The following is a 15071-nucleotide window of genomic DNA, read 5'->3' on the forward strand; positions in this document are numbered from 1 at the left end:
CTGTACACCATTATAATATACTTTATTACTTTTTCACGGGGTTCTCCGGGGCTATATGTGGTGCCCTGAAACACATTCACATCCTTGTACACGACAAAGCAGAAATCAAATCGCAATTTAACTTACCAATGACCGGTGTAATATAACCAAAATGCCTCTTCTTCTTGTCTACTGGAAGGCTGCAAAGGCTGTTGGAATACGCCTTCTGGCAGCAAACAAAATCTGAACTCTACTCAGCCAGTACACAGGCTGACGGTAAGGTGGACGGACGGCTCCTGGCCGCAAACGAAATTGGGCTTAGACACGAAATTATCTTGCCAACTGGCGCCTGGGTGTGGCAGGTTTGTTTCCTGCCATCACGGAGCTAACTCAATGTTCTCTCGGTGAAAACAAAATGGTGTCTGCCCCGAAAAGACCCAACTCTTCTGTTAAATTGCTACTCGACTACGACACTCCTTTTCGAGGCATTTGGAATATTTGATACAACTAAAAGGACTTGAACGAAAACACCTATACCGCACTCTCCCGGAACTGGAGCTATTTCCTGTCTTTTCTTTCTACATTAATTGACATGCAAAAAATAAATGAACTCCTCTTGGTCATCGATGGCGCGACTTGTAAAACATTTACACCTGTCCTAGCACTTTCTCTCTCTCACTCTCGCTTTCTCTCTCGCTCACTCACTCGCACTCTTTGTCTCGTCATCCCAACGCGTAAACATGTTTGTCTAGTTGAATGACCGATAGGTGATGTACATGAAACAACCTGGAAATGCATTTTCAATGTGACACGAACACTGTCTGGGCATTAGCATTGATACTCCATTCTTATTTCTTATTACTGCCGAAGCCAGCATATCTCAAAATAACTATATTTTTACAAATGACTTAAGTAATCTATATTTAATACAATAACTGTAAAAAGAGAACCTTGAATAATATATTGTTTACTCATTATTTATCTAGCGATCCACGTCTTTGCTTTTTTGTGGATCGCTATTTTCCATGATTGAAGTTATTTTCTCGCGCAGTATACGTGCATTGTTCCCCGTAATTATTGTACATATGTTGTTATGTATAATTTATTTCATATACTACATGAATCTTTTGTAAACGTTTGGACAATATCATTTCATGACATGTATACTTTGTATTGTATTATGTTTTTTGATCTTCGTTGATGGAAATAAACTATGATTGATTTGTGGACTGCAATATTGTCATTGTTACACACACATCGTATACGTCTGATGAACGTGTCGAGGGCTGAAAGCTCATTACATGAGTGAATGCCAGTATAACAGTGACGACGAGATTGGCATTATAGTTAAGGCACCATCCCTACCATGTTCACGTGTTAGAGCTCCCTGCTTTTACTACATGTTATACTGTATAATAGATCCAGTTTGAGCACAAGTGGCTTTAGAGACACAGATTATACATTGCATATAAAAAAGAAAAGATAAAAAGTTGAATTTTTTTCAGATGCTGAAGAGCAGCCAGCTTCATTCATGGATTGTAGCGTCAAAGGAAGAGAACAAGTCCAAGAATCGCTTCAAGAACATCATAGCATGTGAGCCTCTCAAACAATTACATGCCAATGTGTTAAATATGAGCTGTCATAGAAAGCATGTTTCTTTTCTTAATTTCTTAAAGAAAGGCTGACGTTGTTTGTGTGTGTGGTTTTTTTTTTTTACCATTTGAAACTAAATTGCCCCGATCCTATTTTAACTTAAGTGTTCAGATCTTGTGGTTGCGCATAGACTAATTTCATGTGCTTCACAAACATGTTTCATCTAGGTTAATGAAAATGTCGAGGGGTATATCGGAACTAATTAGAGTCCAATTTGTTATACACTATGTCTACGTCTAGAGTCGCTTGCTCCAATACAGTAATTGCATCAATATACAATATGTTAACTTTTGCGTACACTTGTTATTGTTTTGCAGCTGTGTTTATGTTCAGAGATATTTATGCTTTATCAAGATTGTGTCAAAATTTTCTGAAAATGTATCCATTTGGCAGTTTTATGTGAAACCAAGTGACAGAAACATTCGTTTGTAAGTTTTGTTTGTTGTGTAGTGAATAACTAAGCTTGGTACCTTTTTTTTTTTCTTATGAACGCCATATTAAACTGTATTTTTTACCATGTTAAAGTTATGTATTCAAAACAAAAGAATCCAACACCTGTAAGACGAGATGGCTTGTACATGATTCTGTGCAACAATGGCAGCCTACAATGATGATATTGTATACAACATTGGAGAGTTTTTAAACATTGCCAAAAACGTGCACCCTACTTTAAAAACATGTCTATTTTGTGGTTGTTTGACAGACGATCATTCCAGAGTTGTTCTGGAGATTGTGAATGGTGATCCCCACTCAGATTATTACAATGCAAACTACATCCATGTAAGTATCATAGTCATTCCATGACTGGGTTTGTTACCAAGTAGACATTATGAGATATTTCCTGTGAAAGAGGAGAATGTTTGGATAACAATAATGTTATTTCAGAAAATACCTACAAAAAACTTGTTCTAGACCCATCACAGCCCGTGTCTGGTGCTTCATGCCGCCTTCTCGCCAAATTGGCTTATGAAATGATTAAAATGAGACAAATGAAAACAGATGCAATGTATTTTTCTGATAGGATTTCCCCTGGAAAGTTAAAGACAGTTTAAATGTTAAAACAGATATTTAGATCCTTCTATTAAAACAAAAAGCATAGAGCCTTTTATGTCTTCACGGACAAGCCAATATATGTCTTTCATATAATTCATATTTCTTTTTGCAACAGAATCACAGAGGAGAAAGGGGGATTATCGCATCACAAGGTGAGAAACTACAAAATTCACGGGACACAATCATTATACTGTATGCAACTGTGATTTTAGATTTATTACTTTACTCCTTTTTTATTGAATTGTGAGCACATGACATTTGTACGACATGTACTGTTACAGAAAGTGTCACTGAAAAATTAGAGTAAAGATTAGCACTGAAAAATTAAAGTAAAGATTAGTGTAACGACAAGTAAAATATGTGTGCTACCAATATGTACATTCACATTTCTTAGTGATTTATATTGTTCCGACCCATGGAACTGGTGTTCATATAAGTATGATACGGATACAACTTTTTTAGCATGTCTAGATAGTATACTGTATCACCATGACAAACAACCACAAATCTTTTTTCCCTATAATACCACAGCTGATATCTCAAAAGTGGACCACTCTGTAATTTCCCATTTATGTTTTGTCATAGTTTACCATGCAGAATAGGGCGAACTAGTCATTAGATGTGTTCGACAAATGTTAAAAAAAAGTACGTCAGTATATTTGAAACGACCGGTACTAAATTAACATTGTTTTAAGGGAAAAAAAGAAGTAGGAGAAAACACATAAACACATAAAGGAATATCGAATGAAAGGAATATCTGTCAGACATGATTTATTCATTTCTTTGTTGATGCAAGACATGCCTATAAATGGTAGTACTGGGTCAAATTTCCAGTATTTGTGAGACTGATTGTAGTTAATATAATCATAATCAATAATGAAGTTGAAATGCGACCTCATATAATTATATTTGTAAATGGTGCAACACTTATGACATGACTTACTGATACCATTTAAGTTTTAAACTAATCATTCCATGCTACAGGAATCCATTCTAAAAGTTGCAATCCCTTTCAATTGTGTCTCATATTATGTTCAAGATGTAAGTGTTCTGAAGGTTAAGGTATCATTATTTTTAGATATCTCAACTATCATCATCTATTGATTTGCAAGAATTTGCTTCCAGTAAATGTTAGCTGAAATGTGTAATTATTTTTCTATGTGGGGTGTGGACTTAAAACCACAGTTTGATCATGCAATCAAGCAAGCTGTATATAGGATTTATTAATGGGAACATTTTATATATATCTTTTCTTTACACTCGATAAGTCCTCATAGGCAAATTGAATCAAGCACCATTTAAAAAAAAATGAAGAAAAAAATCACCAGTTTTTGAATAAGTTTCACTTCCATCAATTTTCAATTACATAATTATTACCCCCCCCCCCCAAAAAAAAAATGTGGCTATGACATCTGTGTGATCACTTTTTTTTTTCGTTTGTTGTGTAGCACCAAATGAAGCATTGCTGACTGATTTCTGGAGGATGATATGGCAGGAAAATGTTGAGACCGTTGTCATGGTGACAGCTTTGACCCAGAATGGAAAGGTCTGTACCACTTGCGTTTGAAACAATAGTCAAGACTATCAAATGAATGTGTATAATATGTGTATATGAACACAAACTGCTTATAAATCATATTCTATAGACAATCAATGAAAAAAAAATCAAAACTTACTGTTCGACTCCCCTGCCTCAGTCACAAGCCTTTTCTTTTGTTTTTATACTTCGTACGGTATATTGCAGTCTTTTTGTGACTTTAAAGTCGCATGGGAGCTCAGATATAACACATCTTTGTGTGGTTAATTTGCAGCGTTAATGATAACTGGTCTTTCATGGGCGGTATGTTCTGTTTGAAATCAAACTGATATGATAAAGCTGTCTCTGGGAACTGAAATGTAAAGTACCTTTTTTTTCAAACTTCCATTATCTTACAAAGGACAAATGCACGCAATATTGGCCTGAGAAGTCACGATCCATCAACATTGGAAACTTCTCCATCTTCTTGTCTGAGGAACACACATTCTCTGATCATGCCATCAGGAAGTTGGGAGTTAAGATGGTAAGATGTATTCTCTTGAACTTGAAATCTGCATGTGAGAAATAGATCTTCGATTAGATTACTAACATCATTTTAAGAACAAAAAAAAAATTAATAGAGGACAGTAGGTCGGTTAGGAGTTCATTTTGATGCACAGTATAGCTAAAGGCTGTTTTCACAATCTGGAGACCCTTCACAGTTCTATTCCCTCCCCCCCCCCCCGAAAAACAATACAATAAATATGTGGAAATACAAGTCTCCTTTTATCTAATGAACTTTTAGCATTAAGAAATTATAACAGCATCACCGAGTTATTGTTACTACAATCACCTGAAAATTGCAAATAGTCTGGGACTATGTGTTTAAAAAGGCTTGCTTGATTTCGAATATCAACCTCCCTCCTCCCCCACTACCAGCACCACCTCCCGAGATGCAAACTATAAAGTCCACTTTCACCAATTGATTGAATTTGCAGAGAAGAGGTGAAGAAAACAGAACGGTCACCCAATTCCACTATATGTCCTGGTCTAAGAAGGAAGTTCCTGAGGACTACACCACTCTCCTTGACTTTGTTGAAACTGTTCTCCGTCACCACACCACAATGCCTCTATCAAAAAGGGCCAGACCAATGCTTGTACACTGTAGGTTAGTATGCATCCACCTGTCCTCTTCACAGCTTACTTTTTTTTACTCGTCAGCAACCATCCCAGGCTCTCTTTTTAGATGGTGCCTCTTTTAAGGTATAAGACAATGTTGAATAAGAGATGCGTTTAGCGTGCAAGAAGAATAATTGGGCATGAATGCATTACTTCACTGAACAAAGTATTTTTTTTTTTTACTTTTGGATATACAATGAAAAATAATGCAGTGAACAAAAGTATAATTTTCCCTTTTTCAGTATTTCTTTTGGTAATGGTAATGGTAATGGTTTATCTAAAAATTCATTTGCAGCCGTGAAGATGGCTGAATTGCAGAATGTTGTACAATATCATATTTCATTTTATGATAACATACATAATCATACAATCAGTCTACGATTAGAATATAAAACTACACAATTATAACATATAAATAAAACACCTGATGACCAAGATAGCAAAATTAATCAAATACACTTATACATACACATTGAGAAAGCTGCGAAAAAAAATATGCCTAATCTTCATGTCACCATCACATATACATACACAAACTTATAGACTAAAATATATAAAAAATACACAATTCCTTACACTAGTACTTCTCCAACAACTTTCAATTTTTTTTTTTTTTTATACATCCACTGAAGAAAAATCAGGCGGGCAGTGATAACATAAGAGATATCGAACACTTGTGAGAGGAACACAGAAGGGATAGGAAGGAGATAGCAAGAGAGATACAATAGAGAGAGAAAAGAGAATACTTGGAATAAGATGTGCAAAGAGATATAGAATAATAAATCTATTTTTTTAACCTTATATTTCTTTTAAAATCATTTTTTCAATCCATATAATCTTTTAACATTACTATCTTTTTAACAATATTATATATCATTAATGATCAAAATTATACAAAAACCGAAATACCTTATAGAGAAGGCATGGAAGGGGGGGGGGGTACCCACGCATATACAATAAGCTTACAAACATAACAACATTCATTTCAGACAGCATGTATTGAATAGCTACAACACACAAGTGCACTAAAATTCCTTTTTATTATGCTGATGGCTGCTCTGTTATACGACTCGATTGTTGCCATGTGAACAGACTCATGCATATACATTTTAGTTGCATGCTCTCTCAAATTCCTTCCCATCGGTGTTTTTCCTTCCACTTCTAGTAAGACCTTGGTCGTGTCGCATAGTTTCCCCTCCTTTCTTTCTTTCCTTTCTTTTATGCATCATTGCAGCTGGCTTGTATATCACAGATGGGAATTGCAATTGATTCATGTTCTTCATTTTTCAAATCTTTCCCCGTGTCTATGGAAGCCGGAATGTTTAAACCCTAAAATTATATAGTACTTAAGTATTCACGTCATTATCACTCCCATGTCAAAATTGCTTTTAGAGCAACTGCTATAGTGTGCAGCATGTGGTTACTTGTTCTCTTTTTATCACACACACAAATACATGTGAGAAGAATCTTCTGAGCCCCGAGTAATAGTCATTCTCTTTTATTTATCCTTACTTTTGGTCTTAATTGTACCCGTGCTCTTCATCCTGTTCCCCTTACTAGGCTTTGTTGGGACCTACACTCAACAAGCTTTGCTTTTTAGTAGGTTCCATCGTATTTCTCTTCGCATCCTTTACTTTGATTGAAAATGACACATCGACCGTTATGTATTACTTTTGTATTCCTATTTCTTCATGTATATATCCAAGCTGGACATTCTGTATTATGTTTTGTTATATACCATCTATTTTCCATCGAAAAATACGAAAATAAATTGAAATTGAATTGAAATTTATATTTCACATTTCAGTTATTCTCATATAACAATTAAGATTATTTTCTGATAATGATCTGAATACATAAGCTCAATGAAAATCACACAATAATCTCAATTCAACTCATTATCTTTATTATATAAAAAAAAGATATGTGTGTTATAAAAATTGCACCATCTTAATAATATATATATATGTATAGTTGTCACTATGAATCGTATAGTAAATATAAAATATCAATCTTATGAATGCAGATGTGAAATGCACACAAAATATATGGATCAGAAAAGAGAAACGTTCCAAAAAACTCACATAAAATATTGCAGTATCATAACATTCAGGAATAATTATTGCACAACAGGAATATTGCAAAAGTGTGGCTTGCTAAATTTCAATCACATTATTATTATGACCACTGATGAACGGGGAGGGCGCCCCATGAAACCGTATCAAACAGACATGTTGCTTGGTATACTCTTTTGATGTAGAAGTATAAATATTGCAAATGAATCTCTAATGATAACCAATAAACTCTGAACACCCCTGACAACGTTATTTGGATGGTAATTTACAAAACGTTGCGCTATTTCGCAACGTTTTTCGCTACGTTTTGAAACGTTTTGAAACGTAGTTTCAAGTGAGGGAGAGAGAAAAAGATATAGGAAGAAAGAAGCGAGGGTGAGAGAGAGCTAGGAGAGAGATAGGAGAGAGCGAGAGGGGTATAAACGCCCATTGACATAATGCCTCATAGATAATGCAACCGAACAACAAGATATAAAGTATGTAACATACAACCAATCTGCAACTTAATTTCTACAATATACCATGCAAATAATATAACATTATCAACCTGATTAAAAAGAATTCAACAAATCAATAAGATACAGTACTGAACTGTTGCGGAATCACTGGGTTTTGCATCTTAATTGTTCTCTGACATTTGATTTGCGTATGTGTCTAATGTTCTTTCATAGGGGTAGGAGGCAGGGAATCTTATCATTTTGCAATGAATCACAAGAGGGTTTCTTGTAGTTTATCCAAGAATTGCGTTTTCACATCTTAATTCATCAAATACTGCTGTAGACTGAAAAAAGCTTGTAATAGATTTGAGAAAACTTGCATTAATTTCCCAAATACCTGATCAGCTCGGTTGAGAGCTTTAGAACTCGATTGTGTTGCCTACAACTTACAAGTGGCTCATGTTCTTTTGTACTGACATGACTTATTGTTTTTGTGTATTTTCATGTAAAAGCTCTTGAAAATTCTGTCTTCCTTTGCTTTGTTTGGAAGACTGCTAGGTTGATGGCCTACAGATTTGTCATTTGCTGAATGGCTGAATATGGCATCATTTGCTTTATGATGTTACTTGTCTTGTCTCCGTGTTTTTCCTGCAGCACTGGAGCAGGAAGAACAGGCACCTTCCTCACCCTCTATAACATGCTATTTATGATGCGAGAGACTGGAAAGGTGGACATCTTTGGATTTGTCAACCAGATGAGGGAAAACCGTATCAAGATGGTAGACACACGGGCAAGAACATGCGATTCATTTTGACTTCTCCTAACCCCGACCCTAAAAAATACCTACGCAGGCCAGCTTTCAAGCCTTCCTTGATATTCTCTTCAGGCAGATTAATTGCCCTTAGATGACCGCGGTATTATCATTGAGATACATATTCAAATGATACATACAATAATCTGAACCTGAATATGGCATGTTCTTCATATTTCGAGAGCTTTCAAATTAAACTCATGTGCAAAAGTGTGATCATAGAGTATGTACAACAGAAATGATATTTGAACACGATTGTCAGTACATTAAAAAGTAATTCCAGAAAAAGTAAGAAATTCATTAATCGATTCCTACGTTCACAAACGTGATTATTATACATATAGTGTTTGGAGAAAACTGAACATAATAGCTTTCAGGAAATGTGTGAATTTTCCTATGCATGAATTGCTACAGCGCCTGCAGTTAATATAAGTTTTAGGAAATATAACACAAGTACCAAAGACATCAACGTTTTCGTGATCTTCAGTCACTTGAATTTATGAAATGAAAATGCTGAATTTTTCAAAATATGCTGTTGATTTTGGAGGAAAGATACCTATTTCAAACACTGCTTTGTTCGATGTGAAATTTTCTCAAACACACTCTGACGATATAAAAAGTCAATTGTAAAAAGAAAATATACACTCATATATCATGTTAACTCAGCTACATCATTATCTTTGTAGAAAATGGCAGGTTTCTCAACTCTTGTTTTGAATATGATTTGGAAAATCTGCTGTGGAACAAGAAGCTGAAAAAAATTGCAACCACTAGTTCATTACAATTTCAACCCTCCCTTTTCAGGATCAGTATCTGTTCATCTACAATGTTCTTCTTGAAGTCTACTTGCTGGGCCAGACCAACATTCCTGTGGCACAGTTCAAGAAGAAGCTATCTACTCTGAACAGAGTGGACCCAAAGACAAAGAAAATCAACATTCAGCTTGAATACGAGGTAAGAAAAAGAGCAACACCAGTGCACACAGCTAGACTTTTGTTCATGACTTGCTGTTAAAAATCTAGGGGAAAAATATTTTATTTTACCTTGGGGAAATAAAAGAAACATTCCTGTAAGGTCTACCTCAATGCAAATCTGTTGTGGAATGTTGCATAAACATGATATACAGTGATTGGCTGACCTGACAAAAGGCATTTATTGTCACAGAGATCACTTAATGTTGCACTCACAAATGCCATGTTACATAAAAAAAAACACCATTTGTATTTCTTCAAAGGACAATTTAGAGAGAGCTCTTTTAACCTGACACAATAATTTATCTCTTACAGTTACTTGACTCTCTGACACCAGTTCCTCCTATCAACGCCTTCAGAGGAGGAGAGATGCCTCAGAACAAGAACAAGAACAGATTCCCAGACATCTTGCCGTGTGAGTCAATGCAGCTAAGTGTTGGAAGTTCTGAAGTATTGGAAGTGTTGGAAAATAATTTGAATTATTACGGCACTTATATTTCTGTCTTGTTATGTCTCGGTATTGGTGACAGAAGAGAAATTCCCCTTCAAAGAAATGATGTCAGCAAGACAAATTGTGACCCTGCACCTCAAAACAAACAAAAAGTCGCCAGACATGAATATTTAGTTAAAACCATATTCTAAAAGAGCAGACTTTAAGCTTTAAGATGATGTATAACTCAAATCAAATGGACTCTCCTAACCTATCTAAATATTGGAAAGAAAGCACAAACTCAGGAAAAGTGTGAACTGAGAAAAGAGGCTCTGAATTACAGTGTCTATTCAAGCGCTTAATCTTTACCAAACCGTGCTGGCTGTGCGATGAATGGGACAAAAAAATAGGAAGTAAACCACCAGAGTAACAACAATGAGGGAATTATTAGATTAAACTGAAATCAAACATGCCTCATTAACACATTCTGTCCATAATTAATGCCAACTTTCAAAGCAGTAGCACTATCCTTTCAAAAGTTATTAGAGTTGAAAGTGAAGAGTGTGGACAAGGTTTTTCAGAAGTGAAAAAGGGATTCTAGAGACACACCTGATCACACTATTCTACCAAAAATGTTCGAGATAAACTGCTTGAATAAAAAACACACACTTTTCTGCCCGTTTTATGATACCAAATTTTAGCATAATGTATAAGAAGACCCGCTCTTTCAGAAAATATGAAAAAGTCAAGTTCGGCTAGGTTGACCCATTTCACTTATTTTCAGTCCTCACGCAAAATTAATGTGTGCGACTTTATGTTCGTTTTGAGGTGCACTGTCACAATTAAGAACTACATAATTTCACATTAACAGCTTCAGATGAATTTTAAGACAAAGACATAGTGTGCGCTATATTCCTTTTTCTCAGGTATATCTCGTCCTTCTTCTCTTGTAACCTTATATATTGAATGGTGTAGTTTGATCATTTACAGATATGAAATGTGAAATGACAATCGATGGGGGTAAAAATTTGTTTTATCACGTTAAAGAAAGCAAGATATTCTAAAATGTACGTTCTCAAAATTACAAATTGTGAACAGATCACTGTAGTCCATGACACAACTGCCACTGGTACACGTCTCTTTTTTACCCCGAAGTACAGTATGACATATGGTATCATGTTAGATAATCAACAGTTCTTCTGCAAAGGAAATTCACCGATGCTATTCAGCATAGATATCCTTCTGACTCCTGTACTGCTGACATAGATGTCTGAAGCATTTTTGTTGGTGATAACATGGGATGGATGCATAGAGAAAGAGGGAGAATAACCTGCATTCTGCTCATATACATATAATATACATCATCATGTGCCGTATGTCTTCTTTGCACCTCGAGTGGAGACCAAGAGACCTTGTCTTTTCTCAGAGGGACTTGAAGATTCTACTAATTACATCAATGCATCGCTAATGAATGTGAGTATTGAGTGATGTCCTCACGCACCTTTGCTAGGTGTTTATTCAATTACAGAACTCAGAAGAAAAAAATGGAGAATATGAAGAAAATGTCATCACCGTTTAAAACTGACCTGTATGTTTAGAGTTGCTGACGTTTTTGCCCACTCTGCACGTAAGAAGATTCGTTTGTGTCTCAAAAAAAGCTGGATTATATAGTGACTTTTCATTTGCACAGTGATCTCTTCAATAGCTGGAATGGAGGACTCACAGTTTCATTGCAACTACTATGATGGAATTATCAGCCAGACCAAACATTCGATACACTCATCAGCAATCCATTTATAATTGTGTCACATATATATATATATATATATATATATATATTTTTTTTTTTTTTTTTATTCAAGTTCCATATTCCACATTCCATATTCAGGCTTCATATTCCATTTGATTTCGGAGTAAAATATGTATAACACAACATTCAATTTTAGACATAATTTCACAAATGTATGAGGACATGTAATAAATGATGTGTAAATATGAGGAACCTACTAAAAAGCAATGCTTGTAGGATGTAGGTTCCAAAGAAACAATTCTCGTTAAGCGTTTAGTACAACATGCTAATTACGAAAGATGACGAAACACAAGCGAAAATCGGTATGTCGAGATAATAATAAACTGTACAGAATGTACAAAATAGTTTATGATGTTCAAGGTAAAACTCAGGGATTCAATGCTCCATAAAATTGCACTGTTGGTCAAAGAAATGTAGTCAAATGAAGTCAAATGAAGACACCCGAGCGAGGCATCATTGAGAATAAGAACAGATATATCAAAATGGTCACAGCAAGTAACTATACATAAGATCTTTAAAAAATTGGCTTTTAGATTTTGCTTAAAGGAACTTAGAGAACTTGATTTCAGCCGAACAGAATCTAACTCATTCCAGAAAGAAGGACCGGTAGAAGTAATTGTCTTAAGGGCTAGAACTGTACGACCGGGGGAAAAGTGATATGATCCACTTTGTCTTGTAGGGTAATTATGAATTTCACTGTTTTTAACAAACATTGAGGAAAATAAACTAGGAAGATCGCCAATGCTCAACTTATACATACAAATCGTTGCCGGTCACACGAACCGACGAATCACTCAGGTTTGCGTAAGAATGACAATTCGAGAAAAACGCGTTTGAAGTTAGCCCATTTTTGACTTATGGTTGCGACACTTTCATGTCTATAATTTCCAATTATTTTTGTAGTACACCAGACTTCAATTCTTGCTCTAACTTGTGAAGTTTTTACCGAATTGTATTGTTAACAAATAAGCGGGAAATCGTCGAAGAGCTGCATGCATGTATTTTCGGTCTGCAAAAAACGTTGTCATTTTCCATGTGTGTCCATATGTACCGTGTACATGTACATTGAGCATTGTCATTGTCAACACATGTATTACATAGTACGCGCACTATGCGCGCGCTCAGTGAACTGTTGAATCTCAAAAACAACACGCAAGTCAATGCGCACTGATTCGTCGGTTCGGTGACCGCGCGTACTAGTACGCGCGGTCACCGAACCGTCGAATCGCCTGATTGTTTAACACACGCGTCTATGGGGAAAACAAATAATTTTCACAAATGGAATAACATACTTCTACAAAAGTGATAACTACGTATTAAAAAATACACCGAATTACACACTGAGAATTTCAGAATATGTAGTATGGAATGTCTACTATCGAAATGATTGAAAATCTCAAAATCGAAAATTTGACCCAAAATCGAGTGATTCGTCGGTTCGTGTGACCGGCGACGAAATTCCAACGTGATACAAATACAAATCAGAAACTTTTAGTAATTTACTGGAAACAAACAATTCATCTGTATGATCCAAAAAATGTGCACGATTTATAATCCGCAAGGCCTTTTTCTGAATCAAAAATAACGAATCGATTTTAGTCTTAGAGCAATTACCCCAGGCCAATATTCCGTAATCTAAGTAAGGTAATAATAGAGTTGAATGGAGGGAATGCAATATTGGCTTGGGGAAAAGGTACTTCAATTTGTGAATAACTCCAACGTTTTTACACAACAACTTACATAAATAATCAACATGAACCTTCCAAGAAAGATTACTATCAATATAAATACCTAAAAATTTAGTTGAATCTATTTGATTTAACTGCAAACCATTCACTAATACTGAACCTGGAAGAAATTTTATTGTATTACTAAAAACCATATAATTAGTCTTGTTTATATTGAGCGATAATTCATTCGCCTGTATCCATTCAAATACCAGTTGCAGTTCGTTATTCACAGAATCAAGCAACACATAAGGATCTGAGTGAGAATAAAAAAGACTTGTGTCATCCGCAAACAGAAGAACAGACAGCAGAGAGGATGAGTTGCGGAAGTCATTAATATAAAGAATAAATAAAAGAGGACCTAAGAGGGAGCCCTGTGGAACGCCACAGCAAATCGAACCAATTTCTGAGTCGTGGTTATTCACGGTAACAAACTGAGTTCTTTCGGTAAGATAACTTCTGAACCACTCCAAGGCCTTTCCACGAATGCCGTAATGATTTAATTTGTACAAAAGTATTTCGTGGTGTATTGTGTCAAAGGCCTTGGAGTAGTCCAGAAACAAGCCGACTGTATGCGACTTTGAGTCTATAGCTTTCGCAACTTTCTCTACAAATAATAATATAGCATGAGTGGTTGCATGTTTTTTTCCGGAATCCGAATTGATTATCAGCTAAAATATCACATTCATTTAAGAATTTAAGTAAACGATTATAAACCACCTTCTCGAGTATTTTAGAAAAAGAAGACAGTAATGATATTGGTCGATAATTTCCCAACTCATCCTCTCTACCCTTCTTATAGATTGGTAAAACTTTGGCAATTTTCATTTGAGCGGGCACAATGCCAGTAAGTAAAGACAAATTCAAAATGTGGACTAATGGTGAAAGAATTTCATTTATAATACATTTTATGAGATGATTAGAAAATCCATCGTGACATGCACTCTTCTTGGGGGAAAGAGAATTAATAATATCTAAGACCTCTGCTTCAAATGCAGGGAGAAAAAATAAAGACTGAGGATTGGAATTTAGTAGATATGAGTGGAAAGGTCTGTGTGCAGACGAAATGTTGCGTGCCAAATTTGGACCAATGTTAACAAAAAAAAGAATTAAATGCTTCCGCAATTTCTCCATCATCTGTTATATTATTGCCTTCATAGACAATCTTATCAATTACTCTTTTATTTTCATGTTTATGAATTACATTATTAATTATACACCAAGTAGATTTTACATCTGACTTATGCTGTTCAAACAAAGAACAAGAATAATCCTTTTTCGCTTTACGTAACAGGGATGTAAGGGTATTTCGATACTTGATGTACTTTGATTTATTCAAAGCTGTGTTATGTGATTTATATCTGTAAAACAGAGTATTTTTCTTGTTTATGGATCTAAGTAAGGCTTTTGTTATCCAAGGTGAACGTGGA

The 15071-nt window shown here is 35.3% G+C and overlaps 1 protein-coding gene across 1 annotated transcript in view; it reads left to right on the forward strand.

Annotated features, from left to right (window-relative positions):
• LOC140243777 (receptor-type tyrosine-protein phosphatase T-like) overlaps positions 1–15071 on the forward strand; it is a 77692-nt gene that overhangs the window by 51034 nt on the left and 11587 nt on the right. The window contains exons 14-23 of the mRNA XM_072323478.1: positions 1485–1572; positions 2336–2412; positions 2801–2837; positions 4134–4231; positions 4623–4745; positions 5200–5369; positions 8547–8682; positions 9508–9657; positions 9990–10089; positions 11501–11577. Of these exons, the coding sequence (XP_072179579.1) occupies positions 1485–1572; positions 2336–2412; positions 2801–2837; positions 4134–4231; positions 4623–4745; positions 5200–5369; positions 8547–8682; positions 9508–9657; positions 9990–10089; positions 11501–11577 (1056 nt within the window). The remainder of the gene's footprint in view (positions 1–1484; positions 1573–2335; positions 2413–2800; positions 2838–4133; positions 4232–4622; positions 4746–5199; positions 5370–8546; positions 8683–9507; positions 9658–9989; positions 10090–11500; positions 11578–15071) is intronic.

Source organism: Diadema setosum, chromosome 1 (genome assembly GCF_964275005.1).
Source record: "Diadema setosum chromosome 1, eeDiaSeto1, whole genome shotgun sequence".
Classification (NCBI taxonomy): Eukaryota; Metazoa; Echinodermata; class Echinoidea; order Diadematoida; family Diadematidae; genus Diadema; species Diadema setosum.